The sequence below is a fragment of the Bison bison genome, unplaced genomic scaffold (assembly GCF_000754665.1).
Source record: "Bison bison bison isolate TAMUID 2011002044 unplaced genomic scaffold, Bison_UMD1.0 scf7180017864032, whole genome shotgun sequence".
Lineage (NCBI taxonomy): Eukaryota > Metazoa > Chordata > Mammalia > Artiodactyla > Bovidae > Bison > Bison bison.
In genome coordinates this window covers 3,902,392-3,927,240 of record NW_011494604.1, presented here as the reverse complement: position 1 = coordinate 3,927,240, position 24,849 = coordinate 3,902,392, and the positions used below count along the sequence as shown (strand labels likewise).

General features: G+C 36.6%; 1 protein-coding gene across 7 annotated transcripts in view; it reads left to right on the top strand.

Annotated features, from left to right (window-relative positions):
- LRCH3 (leucine-rich repeats and calponin homology (CH) domain containing 3) overlaps nt 1–24,849 on the top strand; it is a 108,397-nt gene that overhangs the window by 67,618 nt on the left and 15,930 nt on the right. For 3 of the 7 annotated variants that reach the window (XR_824756.1, XM_010834310.1, XM_010834308.1), the window contains exons 10-17: nt 2,110–2,186; nt 9,940–9,991; nt 10,387–10,527; nt 13,932–13,982; nt 15,492–15,545; nt 19,720–19,791; nt 23,729–23,777; nt 24,551–24,658. Coding sequence is in view for 6 of the 7 variants with exons in the window: in XM_010834310.1 (XP_010832612.1) it covers nt 2,110–2,186; nt 9,940–9,991; nt 10,387–10,527; nt 13,932–13,982; nt 15,492–15,545; nt 19,720–19,791; nt 23,729–23,777; nt 24,551–24,658 (604 nt within the window). In the remaining variant the exon portion in view is untranslated. The remainder of the gene's footprint in view (nt 1–2,109; nt 2,187–9,939; nt 9,992–10,386; nt 10,528–13,931; nt 13,983–15,491; nt 15,546–19,719; nt 19,792–23,728; nt 23,778–24,550; nt 24,659–24,849) is intronic. The other 4 variants (XM_010834309.1, XM_010834311.1, XM_010834312.1 and 1 more) reach the window with 4 other exon arrangements.

Genomic DNA, 24,849 nt, shown 5'->3' with positions numbered 1-24,849 from the left:
CACCACCCATATATAAAAATAAAATGAAGTAGTATTATTTTAAATGGTTTAATAACCAGTGAATAAATATTTTTTTATATTCTTGGATACTGCCTAAAAATGGGTTGTTAAAAACTATTTGAGATTTTAAACACTCTGCTATTATTTAAGGTTTATCATAATACCTCTCACATGCATAGAAATATTATGACAAAATGGGGTATGGCTTATAGACTGTAACATATTTACTTTTTTAATTAAACTAATGTTACGTTCATTTTTGTCATGAAAATTTCATGTACCTCTTGCCGTAATTTTAGGTAATCACAGCATTGTAAAACCTGGGTGCTAAGTCACTGATGGTAGCATACTAAGAGAGATTTCTGTTTACTTATAAACTTAAATTAACTAAAATTAGAATAAATATTCTCTCATCCAGATTCTAGAATTGTGTCTCATTTAATATGATCCTTATGCCCAGACTTTACAGGAATCAGCCTTAGCCCTTTGGAGTAATTCACCTAAGATTTTCTAGTTATGTGTGATGTACCTGTTTCTTGGACATAGACTGTAAAATCAAATAAAATTTGATTTTAGATTTTTAGGGAGAATAAGTTGGGTTTTTTTCCCTTCTAGAATACCCATTTTGATGATTTTCTTTGGTGCTCAAGTAGGATTATATTGTTTTTATAGATTCTCATTTGACAAAATACATGGTGTCTCTATCTTTGATTTATATTTTTCAGTATATAAGCCATATAACTTAAAGCAGTTACGTTTTCAATCAATAATTTTTTTAAATGACCTTTACCCTGTGTGTTTTAGTCGTTCAGTCATGTTCAACTCTTGTGATCCCATGGACTGTAGCCCGCCAGGCTCCTCTGTCCATGGGATTTTCCAGACAAGAATACTGGAGTGGGTTGACATTTCCTTCTCCAGGGGATCTCCCCCACCCCACAGATCAAACTTACATCTCCTACAGTGCAGGTGGTCTCCTACATTGCAGGCAGATTCTTTACCACAAGCCAGCAGGAAAGCCCTAATTAATACCATCATGCTCGTGTTCAATTCGCTTCGGTCGTGTCCAACTCTAAATACTGGAGTGGGTTGCCATTCCCTTCTCCAGGGGATCTTCCCCATCCAGGGATTGAACCTGGGTCTCCTGCATCTTTTGCATCACAGGCAGATTCTTTACTGCTGAGTTACCAGGGAAGCCCCAATTAATACCATATTTTGCCATAAACAAATTACATTTGAACTTCCCTGGTGGTGCAGTGATTAATAATTCACCATGCAGTGCAAGGGACACTGGTTCCATCCCTGGTCCAGGAAGATCCCATGTGTTGCCAAGCAATTAAGCCGGTACATCACAACTGCTGAGCCCATGAGCTGAAACTACTGAAGCCAGCACTCCTAAAGCTTGTGCTCCACAACAAGAGCGGCTACCTCAGTGCGAAGCCTGCACACTAGAACAAAGAGTAGCCCACGCTCCCCGCAAGTAGAGAAAGCCTGCATGCAGCAGCAAAGACCCATCATAATAAATGGGTAATAAATAAATAAATAATAAAATAAGTAAATAAATCTTTAAAGAAAAAGGAAGAAATTACTTTTTACTTTGTCTTGATATTCTACTATCATCCCCAGGACTATTTGTCTAACATAAGTACAATTTATGATGATGATGAAGTAAAGAAATGTAGTCTCCCCAGTGAACTTCCTGTTACCAGGAAGTCGAGAGGCTGAGCAAAAGTCAGGATAGGATCGGTAGGCGTTCTTGTTCTAGAGGAGAGTTTGTGCTCAATGATCTCTAAGATTCTTTCCAACTTTCACATCTTACTGTTTTGTAAATATTACTGTATGGTCATTATAAATCATAAAGTACAGTGAGAAGAAAATCTACATTTTTAAAAAATAAATGTTTTTGGCTTGTGAACAGTCTTCTGTTTATCAAAGCAGTAATATAGCCTATAATCCTTCTAAATGTGAAAATTCACATTCCAAGATTTTGTTAAAATATTTTTAGTGTAATATACTATATTGATCCCTAAATGCCATTGAAATGTAAACTGTGTAATTACACTTTTCTGGATACATGTGTTAAATTGATCTGTCTTTCTGTTTTTGGCCTAGGGTTCACCAATAAAGCCAATACCCATGAGGGAATTTCAAAAAACAGAAGACATGAGAAGATATTCACATCAAAATAGGTTTGAAAAACCAATGCTAGTCATTTTGTCTTAAAACTGGGTAGTAAAAGCATGAAATGGTTTTGGTTTTATGTATATATATGTATAATGAAGGTGTTTAGATACTGCTGCTGCTACTGCTGCTAAGTCGCTTCAGTCGTGTCCGACTCTGTGCGACCCCACAGACGGCAGCCCACCAGGCTCCCCCGTCTCTGGGATTCTCCACTGGAGTGGGTTGCCATTTCCTTCTCCAATGCATGAAAGTGAAAAGTGAAAGTGAAGTCACTCAGTCATGCCTGACTCTTAGCGACCCCATGGACTGCAGCCTACCAGGCTCCTCCGCCCATGGGATTTTCCAGGCAAGAGTGCTGGAGTGGGGTGCCATTACCACTACATGTTTTAAATATGATGTATTTAGAGCTAAGTGAAATGTACCTGTGTGCTCTAGAATAAGAAGTAAAACTGACTTACTGATTCTAAATTCGGATTACCTAAACCTTTATCTGTATAAGTATTTGAAGATAAGTAATAAAGTTTATTGGAGAAGGCAGTGGCACCCCACTCCAGTACTCTTGCCTGGAAAATCCCATGGACGGAGGGGCCTGGTGGGCTGCAGTCTATGGGGTCGCTAAGAGTCGGGCATGACTGAGTGACTTCACTTTCACTTTTCACTTTCATGCATTGGAGAAGGAAATGGCAACCCACTCCAGTATTCTTGCCTGGAGAATCTTGGGGACAGAGGATCCTGGTGGGCTGCCGTCTCTGGGGTCGCACAGAGTCGGACACGACTGAAGCGACTTAGCAGCAGCAGCAATAAAGTTTATAATGATGTACATGGATTTATGCATAAATAGAGCTGCATGAATTTCAGGAGTCCAGCGATTTTACTTAAACTTTTGATTAGATGACAGAACAACAGAGAAAACAATATATTCTTCATTCCCATCTCAGTTGAAGTAATCTTTTATCTATAATTACTGCCTCAAAGGATATTTCTAAACTTAGCTTGACCATTTAGGGTACTGCTGCTGCTGCTGCTTTTTTGTTTTCTCAAGAGTACTGCTTCTTATTCTTGAACTCCAAAAAGTTTCTTATCATAAACTGTATCACAATTGTTGAAAGATTCTCAGCCTTTGGTTTTTTTTGCTTCCTTTTTTTTTTTTGAAATCTTAAAAAAGTAGGCTTGATAAATCTGTTCTTAAGTAACGTTAAATTTGTTGTGTAGAAAGTGTCATACATCATTCTTTACTTATACTTGACAGGATATTAAAGTTGTTTAGAAGGCTGAGCTATAGATGAATAAAGAAACTGTAGGGAGAATAATGAAAGAAAGAAATCTTATAACTTGGCCTTTTTAATCTTGTTAGTTCATGAAGATTTAGACACATTTCATGTCTTTGAAATTTATCTCAAAGTGACTTTTTAGTTGTCAATGTGTCCCTTTACTGAAAATGTGGTTATTTGAGATTCCAGTATCATGCGGGCATTTCTTGTTACATTTCCCCATGTTGGATAGACCTCTGCTTTATTTTTGGCACCTCCTACCTTCTGTGTCCATCATAAGTAAAGCTCAGGGTTTTCAGGATATGGCACACACCCTCAAGGTGAAAGCCAGCTTTTTGCTCAGTTGTCTTACTAAAGTTTTAGTTTTCTGATGCTTCAGTTCAGTTAGGTTTCGCTCAGTCACGTCCAACTCTGCGACCCCATGGACTGCAGCACGCCAGGCTCCCCTGTCCATCACCAACTCCCGGAGCTTGCTCAAACTCTTATGTCCATCGAGTTGGTGATGCCATCCAACCATCTTATCCTCTCTCGTCTCCTTCTCCTCCTGCCTTCAGTCTTTACCAGCGTCAGGGTCTTTTCCAGTGAGTCAGTTCTTCCCATCAGGTGGCCAAAGTATTGGAGCTTCAGCATCAGTCCTTCCAATGAATGCATATTTAGGACTGATTTCCTTTAGGATTGACTGGTTAGATTTCCTTGCAGTCCAAGGGACTCTCAAGAGTCTTCTCCAGCACCACAGTTCAAAAGCATCAATTCTTCGGCCCTCATCTTTCTTTATAGTCCAACTCTCACATCCATACGTGACTACTGGAAAAACCATAGCTTTGACTAGATGGACATTTGTCGGTAAAGTAATGTCTCTGACCCTTATATAACAAATTACCACAAATTTAGTTGCTTGAAACACACCTATTTATTATATTACAGTTCTGAGAGATAGAAGTCTGGGCAGGCTTGTTTTGGTTCTCTGCTTAGGGCCTCACAAGGCCAAAGTCAAGGTGTTGGCTAGCCTAGAGTCTTACCTAGAGACCCTGGAGGAGAATCCACTTCCAGGCTTATATAGGTTGCTGGCAGAATTCAGTTCCATGCAGTTGTAGATTTCGGTCTCCATTACCTTGTTAGCTGTTAGCTGGGAGTCATTTTTGCGTCTAGAGTCCACCCACATTTCTTGGTTCATGGTTTCCTCCATATCAAGCCGCAGTGACGGGTCAGATCTTCACATAAATCTGATTTCCCTTTCTGCCACATCTCTCAAACTCTCTTGCCTTCCTCTTCTGGTTTTAATGACTTGTATGATTATACTAGGCCCACCTGGATAAGGTCAACCAATTAGTAACCTTAATTTCATCTGCAGAGTCCTTTTCTGATACGTAACATATTTATTGGAGTAATACCAGGGGAGGAGATCATGTACCAAAAATCTGCTTACCAAACCTTAATCCAGAGTTCCTGTTTTTTAACTTCTTTTTAGAATCTGTGGTTTTTTGTGTTTTTTTTTTTTAGTACTTCAGCAGTGCATTTTAAAAGATTACTTTGTTGAACAGTTTTTTTGTTTCCATTGGCAGAGTCATTCAGAATATGTAACCTGCCACAGGTGCTAGAAACTGAATCAATGATTACTGTTACCTAGGTGTTTCAAATCTTTAGATCAATACAGTCTTTGGATAAGAACCCCATACTTTATTCCTGTCATCAGTTGAGCTTTAAGATCAATACATACCTCATACCTCATGTTGCTAAATATCTCATATGCTAAGTACTTTTTTAGGTATTGGGAAATAGCTGTGAATTTCAGAGTTCTTATCCTCCTCAAATGGAATCATGAATTAGAACCTAGAAAAACAAAATCACCTCAGAATGGCTGGCAACTCTCAGGCTCACAATGCTTGCCTGTAACCTGAGTAATGTTGCGTTGCTTCATGTGTGTGCTCAGTCATATCCAACTCTTAACGACCCTGTGGACTGTAGCCCACCAGGCTCCTCAGTCCATGGAGTTTTCCAGGCAAGAATACTGAAACGAGTTGCTGTTTCCTTCTTCAGAGGATCTTTCCAACCCAGGAATCCAACCTATGGCTCCTGCATCTCTTGCGTTGCAGGAAGAATCCTTACCTCTTGAGCTGTTGAGGCTTCCCAACCTGAGAAATATGTTAACCTACAAAGTCTTGATCAGTCCTTCTGTTACAAAGACTGAAAGGAATTGAGTTAGTTTATAGATTGCTACTTGCTTGTTAGTCACTGCTGAAAAAAAAGGTTGTTTGCTTTTTCCTCCCAATTCTCCTCTCCTCCCATCACCCACCATGTACATTTCTTCCTACCTCCCCCTCCCCCACACAAACACAGACACTATCTGCCTGAGGATTAAGAAAGGTAAGGAGGTATGTTAAGAGTATTATGATAAATTGGTAAGTGTTTTATAACTGTTTGCTGCTGCTGCTGCTAAGTCGCTTCAGTAGTGTCCGACTCTGTGTGACCCCATAGACGGCAGTCCACCAGGCTCCCCCGTCCATGGGATTCTCCAGGCAAGAACACTGGAGTGGGTTGCCATTTCCTTCTCCAATGCATGAAAGTGAAAAGTGAAAGTGAAGTTGCTCAGTCGTGTCCGACTCCAAGCAACCCCATGGACTGCAGCCCACCAAGCCCCTCCGTCCATGGGATTTTCCAGGCAACAGTACTGGAGTGGGTTGCCATTGCCTTCTCCAACTGTTTGCTAAGATGGAGTAAATAAATTTTTAGTTAAAATAACAAAACTGTCATTTATTTTATATATCCAAAAAAAAATTTTTTTTTAAGGGCTCACTTATAACCTGATAGGCATTTTAGTTCAGGAGAGATGATAATGCGATAATGTCAGGCTAGGTCCTGTGAAGTTCGTTAATTTCTACTGGAAGCAGTATAGTATTAAAAAAATACCTGGATATTTTTAGTTTCATGTTACGTAGACAAAACTAGAAAAGCTACTATATTAAATGTGATATGATGAATAAAGAAAAGCAGAAGGGCAGTTCAGAGTCTGTCATACAGAGGTACAGTTCTGGTTTGCCCAGCTCAAGCAAGTTCAAGATTTAAAAACGCATAATTACAAACCTGTATTTTTGTGTCAATATCCCATATTTTTGAGAGGAAGATACCACTGCCATTTGTTTAAACAATATTTCTTGAGCACTGCAATAGTCTGGTTATGTTCTAGGTTCCTGATAACAACGCCACAACAGATAAATACATGTAACAAATACTTATCAGGTACTACTCAGTGCTACAAAGAAAAATAAAGCAGGATGAAAGAGTTAATACTGAGTCAGGTTGAGGGGAAAGCGAGAGCAATTTTATGATGTAATATTTTTATCGAAACTCCAAAGAGGGATCAAGGATTCTGGCTATCTAGGGGAGGAACAGTCTAGGCAGAAGCCATTACAGAGGAACATACTTGGTGTGTTCAAGGAACACTAAGGAGTGTAAATAAGGCAGAACAGTTTTGAAGTGTGAGATGAAAATTAAGTTGTGGTTATGTTCTACTTGAGATGCTGCTAGAAATTCAGTAGTGTTAACCAGGTAAGCAGGTCTAGATGTATAAACTTAAAGGGGAGAGAATTAAGGCTTAAACAACTGGATTATTTGTTGTTATTGTTCAGTCGCTAAGTTGTGTCCATCTCTTTGTGACCCTATAGCCTGTAGCACACCAGGCTCCTCTGTCCTCCACTGTCTCCTGGAGTTTGCTCAAGTTCATGTCCATTGAGTTGGTGATGCTATCTAATCATCTCATCCTCTGCTGCCCCCTTCTCCTGTTGCCTTCAGTCTTTCCCAGGTCTTTTCCAATGAGTCAGCTCTCACTTCAGGTGGCCAAAGTATCAGAGCTTCGGCTTCAGCATCTGTCCTTTCAGTGAATATTCAGTTTATTTCCTTTAAGATGGATTGGTTTGATCTTCTTGCAGTCCAAGAGACTCTCAAGAGTGTTCTCCAGCATCACAGTTCGAAAGCATCAGTTCTTCAGCACTCAGTCTTCTTTATGGTCCAACTCTCACATCTATACATGACTACCAGAAAAAGCATAACTTTGGCTATACGGACCTTTGTTGGCAAAGTGATGTCTCTGCTTGTATACTGTCTAGGCTTGTCATAGCTTTCCTTCCAACAAGCAAGCATCTTTTGCTTGCTAATTTCATGGCACAGTTACCGTCTGTAGTGATTTTGGAGCCCAAGAAAATAAAATCTGTTACGGCTTCTACTTTTCCCCTTTCTATTTGTAATGAAATGATGGGACTGGTTGCCATGATCTTCGTTTTTTAAATGTTGAGTTTCAAGCCAGCTTTTTTACTCTTCTTTTGCATGCTCGTCAAGAAGCTCTTTAGCTTCTCTTCACTTTCTGCCATTAGAGTGGTATCATCTGCATGTCTGAGACTGTTGATATTTCTCCTGGCAGTCTTGATTCTAGTTTGTGATTCATCCAGCCCAGCATTTTGTGTGATGTACTTTGTGTATAAGTTAAGTAAGCAGGCTGACAATATATAGCTTTTCCCAATTTTGAACCAGTCCATTGTTCTGTGTCCAGTTCTAACTGTTGCTTCTTGACCTGCATACACGTTTCTCAGGAGACAGGTAAGATGGTCTGGTACTCCCATTTCTTTTAAGAATTTCCACAAAAAAAAAAAGAATTTCCCACAATTTGTTTTGATCCACACAGTCAAAGGCTTTAGTATAGTCAGTGAAGCAGAAGTAAATGTTTTTCTGGAATTCCCTTGCTTTCTCTGATCCAGAAGATGTTGGCAATTTGATCTCTGGTTCCTCTGCCTCTTCAAAACCCAGCTTGTACATCTGGAAGTTCTCAGTTCACATACTGCTGAAGCCTGTCTTAAAGCATTTTGAGTATAACCTTGGTAGCGTGTGAAATGAGCACAGTGGTATGGTAGTAGAGACAAGCAGGAATGGTTATGGAAATAGGAAAAAGAACGTCATGTCCCAGAGGCTAAGTGAAGAGACATTCTCAAGACGTGGGGGGAGAGAGAAGCAAATCTCACATACTGCTAATAGGTTCAGGAAGGTGAGGGCTGACAATAACTATTGGATTTGGACATGTAAATCCCCCAAATTGAAGAGAGCAGTTTCAATGAACTTGTGAGGACAGATCCAGCTGGAGTGGGTTCAAAATAAAATGGGATGAGATGAAGTGCAAACAGTGAATTCAACCAACTTTTGGTGTAAAAAAGAGGGTGAAGAAATGAGGATATAAAGATGTATATTAAAAAGTTTTGCTTAAAAAGCATTATTAAAAATGTTCAAATCAAGGTACATACACCCACTTGAGATGGTTTTATATGATCCTTTCTGGTATAGTTTATCTATAGATGGCCAATAAAAGCTATAAGAAATGTTAACAGTGAAGTTGGTAATTTGGGACAAACTTGCATTTAATGCCAGTTATTCTAGTACATGGTCCTGGAGTCACTCATCTCTCATTCTTTATTGGTTATATCCCAGTTAAAAATCTTATCCTACCAATACATTCCTCTCTTTTCTTGCAAGACTTGTGACTGAGTATGCTCTGGTTAGGTGTGCTAGGATAAAGGTTGGCGAGGATTAATAGAAAGTTAAGGAAGTTTTAAATCTCTACCTTTCACATTATTTTAAATCTTGTATAGGAAGTTATTAAGTAGTTTATTTGGTAGGCATTAAGTAATTTATTCTGTTCCTTTTAAAAATTATAAACAATTTATTCTGTCAAAGTTTTTTTAATGCCTAGAAATTAAAAAAAATTTTTTGTAAATACTTCAAAGATTTGGAACCAATATAAGACAAAAATGTAGCATGAAAGAACAATAGACTAGCTTAAGTTTTTGTTTTCTTATATATTATATTTTTAAACTTTAGGAAATATAAGAAATAAATACCAAAATATAAGAATTAACACTGATAAAACTGAAAAGCAAGTTTTACTGTTTTTTTTTAAGCATCAAATCAGGTTTCATATTTTTCTTAAAGATAAAAATGAACAAAAGCTTCAGTTTTGTTACTAAAATTGCTCTTCAATTAAAAATGGGAGTAGATGTGCTCTACACGTAAAGTTATAGGTTCTGTAGTATTGCAGAACTGTGTTGATAAAGTGGCTTTGTGTATAAACCATCTCCATGTACATGTATCTTGTTTCAGTCCTAGTAATAAAGAAGATGTAGTTCTGTGAGCTGTAAAGAAACAATACTGTTTGAAAAGTGATCTCAAATAACTATCATCAGCACTGGCTGACATAGACAGTTGTCCACTATGTGTAGCTTGATCGGTGATATCATCATGTGAAATATGAGTTGGAGGCATCAGGTGTTCCTGTAGCTTAATTTAATGACTTGGGCTCAAGTTTATAAAATGCAGTTGGTCTTTCAATGTTGACCAGACAGTTTGCCTGCTGATTAATAGAAAACTACGTTAACAGTAAAATTCCACTTATCTTTTATTTATCTGTCTTACCAAAGAGTTTTTTCTTTTCTATTTTTCTTTTTTGGATCAGAGTTCCAGCTGAGCCATCTTCTCTCTTATCAGTATCACCAAGTCACAATCAGGTAAAAAGAAAATTTTCCAGTTTGAGTTTCTTTTTAAATTAAGATGATTTTCTTCTTTTATAGTACTTAAATTGCAGTTAATTCCCAAACATCTCTGAATTTTATTACCTGTCTCTTCAGTCTACAATTAACATAATATGTGCACCTGAAACGAGTAGCAGTATTTTAGAGAGAAAATACCAGAGAGAAAATAAGAATTTATACTACATATCAGAACACAGTGCAGAAATGGGAAAAAATTAGCAATAAGCACATCTGAAGAAATGCTCAGTGAATGCAAAGTAAAAATGGCTTGGGTCAGCAGTAGTTTCCCAAAATTGATAAAGAATATTAGTAAGTTGATCTTTATTCCTGCGTGCATATGCAAAATGATCCTCTTGTTCCATTTTTCACAGACAGACCTGGAACTTCATCGGAGAAGAGAACAATTAGTAGAACGTACTCGGAGAGAGGCACAGCTTGCTGCCCTACAGTATGAGGAGGAGAAAATAAGGACCAAGCAGATTCAGAGAGATGCTGTCCTGGACTTTGTCAAGGTGAGTTCTTTGGGTTCATTGAATGGTACTCCTAAAGTTTCTTAGAATTAAGTGCATATTTGTTTCATTGAGACTGTCAGGTTTTATTGTCTTCATGGGGGAAAAAAATTGATAATCATAAGAATTTGTGAGTAAATAGTATAACTGTCTCCTGTTTGTGATTAGATTAACTGTCCTCAAAGGTAGATAGGCTTGAGGATAGTCTCTTACTCTTATTAACTAGCTGTCTGTCATTAGACGTATCACTTTACTGTCCAGCTGCTGTTTCCTAAACCTCTAGTGCATCATTAAAGTGAAAATGTTGTGTAAACTGTAAAGTGCCATGAAGATTTAAACTATCGTTACCTGAACCTATCACTCACTTTCTTACCTCAAAAATTTGCAAGGCTCACGGGCTTAATACTTTAGTCATCTTAGATTCTTTCCTTTCTGTTTCTCCCCAGCTACTCAGTTAATAATCCTTATTAATACTTCTGTTTTAAACAGACTCTGTTGTTGTCTCTAAATCTGGTTCACTTTTTTGGCCTGTGTTACTTACATCTTTTTGTTCTGCAATTACCTTAGTTTTTTTTTTCTTTTTAAAATAATTATTTATATTTTCGCATGTTTAATATATGTCTCTCCCAGGAATTCCCTGGTGGTCCAGTGGTTAGGACTCTATGCTCTCAGTGCCACAGGCCCTTGTTGGATTCCTGGTCAGGGAACTAAAATCCCACAAGCCTAGTGGCATGGCCCATATATATGTATCTGTCTCTCTTATTTATCTGTAAATTCCATGAAGAAAGGGACATGTTCTTTCTATCGTGTTTATTCACTGATGTTTCTCTAGGTCTAACCAAGCCTTCAGAAGCCTTAGCCAACAGTAAAGTTCAGTAAATACTTTTTAAATGATTGAACAGATGAATCACTCACCCTCTAATTGCTTTCTCTTGTTTCATAACTCTAGCCAAAGTGTATCTTCTTTAACTACCATACACATGATAAATTCTTATATTTTTTTCAAATGTATAAAGCCTGCAATGATGATATTTGATGCCCAGAGAGGATAAGAGTTTTCCTAAGGTTAAATACTCAGCTAGTAAGTGGCAGAGCAAAGATTCTAATCAAGATAGACTGAATAGAAAATGGAAATGAAGCGGATGGAAAAGTTTCTTTAAAAAAAAAAAATCTTGATGGTAACTAGACTTACCATGGTGATCACTTTGATTTAGAAATATGAAATCATTATATTGTGTACCAGGAACTAATATAGTGTTGTTGATCAGTTATACTTCAAAAACAGACAAGCTCATAGAAAAAGAGATCAGAATTGTGATTACCAGAGGCATGGCATGGGGGAAGGGGAATTTGATGAAGGTATCCAAAAGGTACAAACTTCCAATCATAAGGTAAATAAGAATTAGAGATGTAATGTATTAATACAGCATATATGTTAAATGTGAAAGTTGTTAAGAAAGTAAATCCTAAGAGTTCATCATTTCATCTTTTTTTTTTTCTTTTATTTTGAATCTGTATGAGATGGTAGATATCACTAAATTTATTATGGTAATCATTTCATGACTTCTGTAAGTCAGATCATAGTGCTCTCTGCCTTAAACTGATACAGTGCCATGTGTGAATTATGTGCTTAGTTGCTCAAGTTGTCTGACTCTTTGCGACCCCATGGACTGTAGCACACCAACCTCCTCTGTCCTTGGGCATTCTCCAGGCAAGAATACTGGAGTGGGTTGCCATGCCCTCCTCCAGGGGATCTTCCCAACCCAGTGATCGAACCCGGGTCTCCCACATTGCAGGCAGATTCTTATATCTCAATAAAACTGGAAAGAAAAAAGAAGGAGGGACAGGCTGGCTCAAATCCCTGGTCTATGACCAGAATGCTGTACTGACTCTCAGTTAATGATAATGGCTAACACATATTATGTCCTAAGTGTTCTATCCATTTTACATAAAATAACTCATTTAGCTTGCCATATGTAGAAGTCATATAACTAGTAAGAGATAATTACATTGTAGATAGCCTTGATTAAAGGTCAAATTGGAATTTGATCTTAAACAGTTAGGCAGACAAGAGCAATTTTAGTTCTTAAGCAGGAGAAAAACATTAGAGGGAAGGTACTTCTGAAAAACTAATCTCATGTAAGAATATATTAAAAGATGAGGAAAGCAAGAAAATGAAATAGAGAGTAATTGCGGTAATTAGATGAAGGCATAAAACTAGACAATCTCTAAGTTTCCTAAGGAAAAGCCGTGTTGTCCAATGGTAAGGTCCTAGTATCAGAAATACCTGAATTTGAATCTAGCTCTGCTACTAGGTATATGCTTGACTTGTGGAAAGTTACTGAGCCGTTCTATGCCTTTATTTTCCTTATTTGTGTAATATTTAACAGTTAAATATCAACTACTTCAGAATAACTGTGGCTGCACCTAGTACTTTTGTTAGTATGGTATGTGCTACACCCCTTGCTACCACAAAGGGTTTTATAAAATAACAGTAAGAGTTTTTAGAAGAAGCATCATTATGTCCTATACATAGATGTGTAGTGAATGTTGAAAAATTATTGACAATGAATGGGGAACAAAAGGTTCCAAAGCAAGATTTTGAGGCTAAAAGAATGGTTTTGATGGGAATTAGCTTTGTGGAAAGAAGGTCAGATTTAGAGTCAGAAGACATTGGTATGAATCTGAGTTCTGCTGCTTACTTTGTGACCTTGCACAGACCGTACAAACTCTCTATCCTCAATTTTTTCATCTTTACAGAATATGATTATGGTGTTTATCTCACAGAATAAGAAGAATCACTTGAGATACTGTGTATAGGAACACATTGTAAAACACTCAGTGCAGATATTGTGAGATTATTAATTGATGTAATAACAGAAGTTAGCAAGTTAAATGAAAGAGCCAGTTATTACGGGAAATGGAAGGGTTTTTTTGGTTATGTTGAACGTAAGATGACAGTGGGGTTTCCAGGTAGAGAGTTTCCACAGACATTTGAAAATACAAGCCTGAAATTTGGCTGATGGGAGAGAGCTAAAGCTGTTAGCATTGGAGTAATATTTGAAGCCATTAGAGAAAGAATGATTTCATTGAGAAAATTTAGTGAGAAATCACTACTCTGTGAATATGTTTTTATCCGTGTACATATTTAAAAAAGCGTTGTTTTTAAATGTTCTGTTTATAGATGCTTTTATACACAGAAAAGTACTATATATCAGCTTACTGCTTTTCCGCATTTAAAATATAAGCTACTTAAGGAAAGGGTGGCATCTTGTAACCAATTAGTTTAGAAAAGTGTCATACATAAGAGATACAGAAATTAATGTGAGTGGTTATTTAATGAACAGAATTTTTCATTTCCAGTGTTACAAATTCTAACCAACTTCCCTTTCTTGTGGGGTATATAGCAAAAAGCATCGCAAAGTCCACAAAAACAACACACCCCCTTAGTTGGTGAGGTAAGTTTATATAATCACCTTTCTTTGAAATTTTTTATTACTGCAATGAAAATGAAATAGTTTGCATGTGATTATCATATGTTTTTAGTGATCAAATTATTGGCATTTTCTTTTTTCTCTTCACAAAAATCTACTTACTAGGGAGAAAAAGACATGGGCCAGGAAGTTTATTACAATCTATAGATCAGGATTTTTTTTTTTTAATTTATACACATCCATCTGGAGGTTATTTATTACCCTCCTTGCATCCCCAGCAGAGATATCATCTCCCTCATCCATTTTCAAAGCTATTGTGTAATGAGAGATGGTCCTGAGATCTGTATCTAACACAGGTGATTGGTGTCAGTATTAAACCAAAAGCTCTACATAGTATTTCCACTTCAGAGCTCATTTCCTAAGTGTGTATGTTATTGGTTATACTTTGTACACATTAATTTTATCATAAGTTGTACATTTTCATTACAAATTGACATGTAAGATTAATTGCTTATTAACCTTTTTAAAAATCTGTGCACCTGTTTTGATCTGTTAAACTGATGCTTACTAAATGAGTATTTTTCTTGTAGTTGGCTTTTTCATTAGCTGTTTTCCTTTGTCTTTGCCTTTTTATTTTTTGAGTTTATGATCACTTCCTTAAGAATGCATTAACATGTTTTTTCATGTGAATGATGACTTTGTTTTTTGTAAAATAAGTTATTTGAAAACCTAACACATGGGGCTTTATAAGCATCAGTTTTCAGCACAGTGTTGTCGTAGCACAAGTGTTTCTAGATTGGTAAAATAATTGGAAATGTTTTAAATTATCCATTATAAAGTTTTTTAAATCTTAGACATATAATAACTATTTTTGTTCATTTATTTGAGAACTTGGGCATTGGTGTAACACCTGAAAGATTCACTCAAGCATCTTCAGTTGTCTTTTCTTCTCATGGTAATAACTATACAAACTTTTGACAGTCAGAATTTGATAAGTTAATATACTCTTCCTTTTTAAACCCAAATATTTCCTTCTTAATGATCCTTCTGGAATAATTCATTATATGAAACTAAAGCTCTTAGGAAAATGACATGTACACTTTAAAATTTCCAATTGTACCCTTGTTTTGTCTTGAAAGGTAATGAAGAGACGCTTGGAATAGGAGCCATGACTCTTGGGTTTATTATTTTTAATTTATCACTAGCTCACTAAATAAGCAGAAATTCTTTATATTATTGCTACATCTGTACTTCAGATTTCTCTTCTTAGAACAGAGAATAATTTCCTCCTCACTTTAGATTAGGCAATAAAATCATATTTGAAATTGTTTAAGTTCTTTAGAAGAAAATCATTACTCACAACTTACTAGCTGTTATGACGCATGAAGTCTGAATGACTGTGAATGTGGTCCTGTATGTTGGCATCTTTACAAGTATATGTTAATATGTCTCTCTGCATGTGTATTTGTGAAATTCGTCATGTGTGTGCATAGCTTGGTTTTGACACTGCTTCATTTTTCTCCACCTCTCCAGTGTCCCTTCCCATCCAGAAGGTCTCAACACACTGATGATAGTGCCTTGTTAGTGGTAAGAACCTTGCACAAAATGGAGTTTTACATTGCTGTAAGATTGGAGAATAGCTATTGTACTTTTCTTTCTGAATTGATCTAAATACCATAAAACATGATGAGCAGCATTACTGAATGCTTTACAAATAGTTAGAATGTCTCCCTACATTACTTTTCATGATTTACCCAGTATTCCAAGTATTCTGCAGATGTGATTCAAATACCTTTGTTAGTGTTCTCAAAAGTAAAACATCTGCATTGAGAACCATATTGGCTTTGTATGTGTGTTGGAGGAGAGGGCATAATATATTAGTTTTTAAAATGTAATTTCTAATTACAGATGTACGTTGTTAATCATTAATTTGTTTTGTGAGTCACCTGTATGATTAATGGTTCCCTTATTACTTCATGATGCTAATTATACAACTGTGTATTTGACACCCTATTTTATTATCTATTTTAAGCTACTGAAAATCCCAAACTTTAAAAAAAATACTTCCATCTCAAGATTATCCCTCCATACTCATTTTATGTTTTAAACTAAGGGAAACATTAACTTGGAATGCTATCTACTGATCTTTGTTAACATTAGTTTGCTTTTCCTTTTAAATTTTATTTGATTTTATTGAACACATTAGAAGATGCCGTAAAACACATTGGTTTACTTATTGTCTGTTTCATTAGCTGAAAATGAGTATAACACAAGAATTTTATTGAGAGCCTCATTTTTATCAGCTTTGCAAGAGGATTCTAACCATTTACACAATTGGTTTTCCCATCATGTTTTATGTTACTTTTTTCACTGTAGTATTGAAAAGCAGCAGTTCAAAAGCTTATTGTCTGCAGCAATTCCTGTCTTAGGAGCTGGTAACTGCTGCCTCTGTGCATGCTACTGCATGAACTATATACATCAGCATGAGATTTCTGTTACATAAACTTTCACTGTCAAAATCTCTGTGTTCTGCAATCATCATTTCCTTTATGATGGATAAAGCACATTTTAACTGGGCAGTCTTATAAAGAAATAAGCTTCTGGAGTTTTAGTTGAAGTTAATTGGCTTGAGAAGCAAATAATAAATTAATGTAGAAAAATACTGAGAGCCTGTGATGATCCAGACGCTGTACCAGCATTATTTCATTCATCCTCACAGCAGCCTAAAGAGCTAAGGGTAAACTTAACACCATTTTACAAATGATTACTGAGGCACAGAGTGTTTTGTCCAGATGTGATTTCTCCAAGATCACATAGCTAATAAGTACAAGGCTGGTTCAGATCTAGATCCAGGTGACTTAAAACCTGCATGAACACCGTGCTATGTTGCCTCCTGTACTATAATTGAAAACACTTTAGGGAACTGAATATGAGATTTAATAACACATACAGTAAGTGCTGAATGCCCAAACATTTTTATCAAGGAAAAAGTGGAATTTGGAAAAACAGCCACAAAATCCCCCCTTAGCGTGAAATTTGAAATTTCAGCCATTTTCAAACACGTACACTACTATTTTACTTAATAGTATTCATGTCTGGCGTAAATTAGATGGCCTTTAAAAGCAAGAACCATGTCTCAGATATTTTTGCATGCCAAATAGTGTCCAACATGTACACAAAGAGCCATTTTTAAATCATACCTCTCCTCTGGTCTTATCAAAACTACTCTTAAATGACGTAAGAGCTTAAGTATCATCTTCACATGGTAGAATAAAGTCCATATACTTCTTAACACGGTCTGCAAACCCTTTAGAATAAGTTGCAAACTTCTTAACATGGCCTTTAAGTTCCTGTGCACTCTGGCTATTATCTGTCTCTCATCTCTGGTCTCATGCTATGTCAGCATTTTTTTCTGCTCTACAGATATGAGAAACCCTTTTCCACCTCAGGATCTTTGCAAATGCTGTTCCCTCTGCATGCAGTGTCGTTCATTCCCTGCATATACCCGTTGGTTGACTCCTACTGATCTATCTGGTATCAACTTAAATGTCACATCCTTAAAATGGCTTTTCTGCAACACTGCTTACCCCAAATCAGTTCTCCACTGTTACTTGTCTTCATAGTACTTTTAGGTGGGAGTTTATTGTTTTTTATATCCCTCCCCCAACGATAGACTGTTAGATTATAAATTTCATGGGCATGGGGATATTCTCTGTTGCATTTACCTATGTATACTCAATCCCTATCATAATTCCTGGGATACATTATTTATAATTACTAATAAGTAATTCCTGAATAATTTGGAAGTTTTATGTGTTCTTTACATGTAATAATTGCTCATTTGTTAAGGTGGTCAAGTGGTTAGGATTAGGAGTTTTCACTGCAGTGGCCCAGGTTTAATCCAGGGAACTGAGATCCTGCAAGTTGCATGGAATGGCTAAAATAAATTAAATCACAGTCAGGAAAAAAAGAAAAAGTTGTCAAAAAAAAATAGTTTCGTGATGAGAAGGTCTGATGATACAGCAAGTAAATGTTGAATTTGATTTAAAGACCTTGAAATATGGGATTTGATATAAGTATTAGAAATGTTTAATATCTGTTACACTAACATTCCTTTTCGGTTGCCCTTCAGGCTTTGTTGCTTTCGTATATGTTACATCTATGTCTAGCCCATTTCTAGATACTAGCAAGTATCTAGACTCATTTCACTTCCTCTTCTCTTCATTCCTTTCTTCCTTCTTTGCCAACTTAGTGCTAGATACTAGCAAAGATTTTGACTCATTTCACTTCCTCTTCTCTCCATTCATTTTTTTCCTCCTTTGCCAACATAGTTCCATTTAGCCTTTTTATACTTGAGATTGGGCTTCCCTGGTAAGCTCACATGATAAAAAAAACTGCCTGCAATGTGGGAGACCTGCGTTTGATCCCTGGCATTCAGTTCTTGGGTTGGGAAGCTCCCCTGAAGGAGAACATGGCAAACCACTCCAGTAGTCTTGCCTGGAGAATCCCAATGGACAGAGGAGGCTAATGGGCTACAGTCTGTGGGGTCTCAGAGTCAGACATGACTACGACTAGGCACACAGCACATACTTGAGATTGACAGTAATTCAAGTCCATTTTATTATAAAGAAGCCCAGGAAATCTAAACAAGTAAAAGCATATAAAATGTAAGACTGCTGTCACAGTCTGTTCTTGGTACATTTCTTTCTTCACTTTTTTCTGCCTGAAGATAGATAATCTTACTGTGAGTATTACATGTTTTTTTTTTTTGCACACATGAAAAAAACATTGCTATCTATCAATTCATTAAAATTATAGTTGTATTTATTTTATTGACCATCTTACCTTTTTCTAAATACCACTTGTGTTCCTGTTCATTTATCCCATGATTCAGGTATTTGTGATCATAGTTTAATTTTTTTAATTATTTAACTTACAAAGACTTTAATATCTTTAAGCCTTTGGCATTTTTAACAGGTAAAATCCCACCCAAGCACCCTTTGTGATAGTCTTGTCTTCTCTGATTTCCATTCCCCACCAGTAAAAAAAAATTGTCATGTTTTGAACAGCTTTTATCTATAAAATTCTGTATAATAGATTATAACAGTATCTCTAATATATTTAACTAGTTGTATGTATTCATAGATTGGTGAAAGGATAAAAGATTCAAACAAAAGGAAAATTGTATGTTTTAGAGGTCATTTGGACTTTCACGGAAGCAGAAATGAAATGCTGGTTCATCCTTAAGGTGTGATGCAAAACCCTTACATCCTGGCATTTCACTCCAGAGCCATTAAACTGAATTATAATAAGTCTAATTTGGATTAATATTGAAAAAATATTGCCCTTATTCATGCCAGTTCTGGTCAGTTAAAATGAACTCTTTGACTGGATTTGTTTCCCTTGTTATAGGAATAGCACAGGACTCATTTGTTTCTAAGGCTGTTTTGCTATTAAAAAAAAAATTACGTTCTATTTTATTTCTATATTAAATCTTATCTTTCACTTCTTGATTAATGTGGTATGGGGTATTGAAATAGTTGAATTAAAGGTGGAGAAACTGTGTTAAATTACAGGCCTTTTCTCCCAGGTATTCTCTTTCTGCCCTGTCAGTGTCTTAGTGAACCATTTGAAAGTTTGTCAGTGACCTTTCCTTTTCTGCTTTTACTGAGAAGATCTGCCTGCCTGCCTGCCTGTCTGTCTGACATTTTCTAACATAAATGCTGCCTTCTGTTTCTTCTCGTTTTCTTTTGCAATTTAGTCGCTGTCAGGTGTGAATCAAGTGGGTTATGCTGCTCCCCTGCCTCATGCTTCTGCCTTCAGGCCTCTTCAGGTATCCGTATATCTCGTTATTGTAATTTACCAGGAATTTTTGCAAGTTTTATTATGCCAGAAACATAGAGCCTTCATTCATTCTTTATATTGAGATTTTGCTTGAAATATTCTAATTTTATTATCAAAGAATTTTTTGATCATGAGTTTACTTTGTAACTTTGTTACTATTTTACTTTGATCATGAGTTTTTATTTGAATTAACTCTGTTGGCTAAGTGCATGTGAAATAACTTGAGTCCCAGTCTCCCAAACTGGGAGACTGTCCGCTGCCAAAACCCTTTTATAGCAGGAGTCAGTAAGCTGTGGTCCCTAGGCCACCTGTTTCTGTTTTATTGACACACAGCCACTCCCATGTGTCTATGGCTGCTTTTGTGCTTAACTAGGAAGTTACAGTGGAGATCATATGGCCTGTAAGTCTAAATTAAAAACCTGTGGTGTTTTATTTTTTGAAGGCTTCCCTCTAAGGATGATAATTCCATGCTTATTATCATTTGATACATAAATGATTAATAATCCTCATTGTCAACCAGGTCCTCTCCTTGTCTAACTTATATCTGTCCTCCTGTGATTTGCACCTCACCTGTTTCTTCTTTTCTTTTCAGAGTGGAGATTTTCTAGTTATTTAGTAGTTCTTATGTAGGGAGAATCTTTATAATTGAAAATTATTTTGATGCCTCCCTTGTCTTATCTGTAAGTTAAGCTTTGGCCCTTTTATGTACCTTTCCTAACCTGTTTGTCCTTATGGACTTTCACAAGTTCTCTGCCCTCCATTTTGGCTCCATGGTCCCCCTCATTAGAGCCCATGTGGTGCTGAGCATGAAACCAGGGTTATTCTCATCTTTACCTGAGTGTTAGGTTGGGGTTTTCCTTTTCAGTTGTTCATTTTACTCAGTACCCACTGTAATTCTCAAATGTTTTAATTATACTCCTAAATGATAATAATTTCTAAGTATTGTATCTTGTTTTCCTGCTTAATTTTTATTTGTGAACATTTAAAATTTTCTAGCTTACCAGAAGGCAATGGCACCCCACTCTAGTACTCTTGCCTGGAAAATCCCATGGACGAAGGAGCCTGGTGGGCTGCAGTCCATGGGGTCGCTAAAAGTCGGACACGACTGAGCGACTTCACTTTCACTTTTCACTTTCATGCATTGGAGAAGGAAATGGCAGCCCACTCCAGTGTTCTTGCCTGGAGAATCCCAGGGACGGGGGAGCCTGGTGGGCTGCCATCTTTGGGGTCGCACAGAGTTGGACACGACTGAAGCGACTTAGCAGCAGCAGCAGCAGTTTACCAGAATACTTTCAGAATCTAGAGTCATGTCCTTCCAGATGCTAACTCCAGCTTACATCTGTAAACCTGATAAACCTTCTTTCTGGTTCTTATTGAAGCTACTCATACCTGAATGACTCCTGAAAAAACTTTCTAATTCTCTTCTATATTAACCTTTTGCTAGCCTTTCTCAGTATGTTCCTTATTTGAACAACACAGAAAATTATCTGAGGGACTGTTTTCAAAATTCTTTCAAGGAAGGTATATAAGAGAAAAGTTAATTTGTTACAGTCAGGGTATCAGCATGGTTTGAGCTAATTATTTTATATACTGGAATGCAAATCAGTTAGATTTACAGTTTCAATAAAAATATATTTTAAAAAGTCCCCATTTTATAAGTCCCCTCTAATCTGGCTTTGTTTTCCATTACACCCAACTGCATTTTATCTTTTGGTACTTCTGGAGGTGAGAATATTGGCTGCCATTCAGTGGAATGTGTTTCAGCTCTTCCTTACCTAGTTCAGTTCAGTTGCTCAGTCGTGTTGCACTCTTTGCAACCCCATGGACTGTAGCACACCAGGCCTCCCTGTCCATCACCAACTCCTGGAGTTTACTCAAACTCATGTCCATTGAGTCGGTAATGCCATCCAACCATCTCATCCTCTGTTGTCCCCTTCTCCTCCCACCTTCAGTTTTTCCCAGCATCAGGGTCTTCTCAAATGAGTCAGTTCTTCGCATCAAATGGCCAAAGTGTTGGAGTTTCAGCTTTAACATCAGTCCTTCCACTGAATATTCAGGACTTATTTCCTTTAGGATGGACTGGTTGGGTCTTCTTGCTGTGTAAGGGACTCTCAGGAGTCTTCTCCAACACCACAGTTCAAAAGCATCAATTCTTCGGCACTCAGCTTTCTTTATGGTCCTACTCTCACATCCATACATGACTACTGGAAAAAACATAGCTTTGACTAGACGGACCTTTGTTGGCAAAGGAAAGTCTCTGCTTTTTAATATGCTGTCCAGGTTGGTCATAACTTTTCTTCCTAGGAGCAAGCGTCTTTTAATTTCATGACTGCGGTCACCATCTGCAGTGATTTTGGAGCCCCCAAAATAAAGTCTGTCACTTTATTTTTTATTTTATGTTTCCCCCTCTGTTTGCCATGAAGTGATGGGACCAGATGCCATGATCCTTATCTAGTAGAGTTGCCTGTTAACTTTATCATTTTATTTCCTAAATGTGTTAAAAGTTTCTAATGTATCTCACAGTAATAGGTCTTTTAAATTTTTTTTTCCCCTCTGTATCTGGAATAATCTCTACTTCTTATGTTTTTCAATTTGTACCATTGGTTCTTCAACAGGTCTTTGTTTAGCTAACTAGCTTTCTCCTTCCTATTTCATATTCTTTGAAGATAAGGATAGTCTTTTGTTCCCTTATAAAGATATCCAGCTTTTGCCTCGCTTGCCTGTTCATTCCCTTTACTAGTGCCTGTTGCTTTTACTTTAAACTTGTTATTTAAATTCCCATTTCTTCTCTGCATCCTAAATTTTGTTTACTGGCATCTTTATACTTGATGAACATATTGTCTTTTTCACTAATGAAGATGTGATACAGTTCTTCACTCAAGAATGCAGCTTACTTTTTAAGTCTTAATTCTTGGCCTGAGAGTATAAAATCAAGGAATCATTACCTCAGAATTATCTTTCAGGTCAGTCCAGTAATTTTCTCAACAGCATGGCTTCTGTTTATTATTTATTTATAGCAGTTAAAATTTCCTTTCATCATTAATTTCACCTACCCAACTACAATTTGAGATAAAAGATTTCTGAAAATACTGAAACCCAAAAGGGAGAAAAAAGCATGGGAGTGTGTACATGTGTATGGGAGTGTGTACATGTGTATGTTGTGTTTTAAAGTCGTTCTGTTCAAAAATGTCTCAGTTATCATAAATTATTGAGTATAATTCATTAATCATTTAATATAACTTGATATCAAGTCCTAAAAAACGTTAATTCTAGCTTTTGTTGATTTTACTTCTCTGCCATGTCTTTAATATCTTTAACCCAGCTAACCAATACTTCTTTTTTAATTAGCTTAACTTCAGTCCCTTTTTTTAGGTATACCTTATACCAGTTGAGCTACTTCTCTCTCCTTTATAGTTCCTTTGGTCAATAAATTAAAAAGATTTTGGATTCAAATACTAGTCTCAAAATACAGATATCATCTTGCACCATCTTATTTCCTAGATGAAATGAAGAAATCTTCATTACTCTTTCTTAAAACATTATTTGAGGAGTAGAGGAGAAATACTTTAGAAAGTATCCCAGAAAAACACTATTGTAAAATAAAATTTTATTCTCTCCTATACATTTCCCAATAAAATTTTCTGCCTTAGGATGATTTAATTTTTCACAGTCTTAGGAAAGACCTGTTTGTTACATAATAGGACTATCTTTAGAGAATGTGTTACTTAAATCTTATATTCTCTAGAACCAAGTAAAAGATTTGGCATTAAAAAATACTCAAAATTAATTTATTATACCAAATTCTCATTTCTGAATTTTATTTTGAATAGAGTTGCATGATTTTTTTTTATAATCCCTAAATTACCACAAATGTGCAAAGTACCTCTTCTTGAATAATAAGTATTGATGTATTTATTTCTCCACAGAATGATGACAGATCTAATGCTGTATCAAATTCACCTACAACAGAAACAGGTAATAGACACAAAAGTACAATTAACCACATCCTTATTATAATTCTTTACCAGAGTTTTCCTGATAAATTCCTTCTTAAATGGCAGTGGCTTCCTTTTCTGAGAAATCAGGCACAAATATGGGAACTCTGCACATTTTTCATTTTTTAATTCAATTGGTTGTTCAGCTACTCAGCCTTTTGATACAAAAAAATGAGTATTTGCTAGCAGGGCTATAGGTTGGCACAAGACTATTTAATATATTAACATTCATTCTGTCTTTATTGATAACACCAAGAATAACATGACAGTTAAAAATACATACATGAAACTTGGCTGGTGGTCCAGTAGTTAAGAATCACCTTTCAATGCAGGGAGTGTAGGTTTGATCCCTGGTTGGAGAACTAAGATCCCACATGTCGTGGAGCAGCTAAGCCCACACACCACAACTAGAGTGAAAGATTCAAATAAACAGGGAATTCCCTGGTGGCCTAGTGGTTAGGATTCCAGGCTTTCACTGCCATGGTCTGGGTTCAGTCCCTGGTTGGGGAACTGAGATTCCACAAGCCATGTGGTGTGGCCTAAAAAATAAAAATACATACAAACAGCCCTCCTGTTTTCAGGGTTACTTTTCTGTACCAGATTTTTCTATTAATAAAATTATTATTTTATATCATTGCAACATTTAACATTTCTTTTTCATTTATCATTTATTGAACTTTTGTCACGTCTATTATTATATTTAATTTTTTTCCATCTCCTTTAATTTTATTTTGCTTTTCCATGCTGATTCAGCTCATCATTCCCCTGCATATTCTTTTCCTGCTGCTATCCAGAGAAACCAGCCCCAGCGCCCTGAAAGCTTCCTTTTCCGAGGAGCTGTCAGGACAGAAACAAATAAAGGTAGGTGGTAGTGACTAAAAGAGGGATAGGGGTGGAGGTGGTTATACAATGACATTAACTGTTAACATGCTTTTAAATTTCTCCCCTGGGAATTCCTTGGCAATCCAATGGTTAGGATTCGGTGCTCTTACTGCCAGGGCCTGGGTTCAATCCATGGTCAGGGAACTAAGATCCTGCACCCTGTGTGGTGT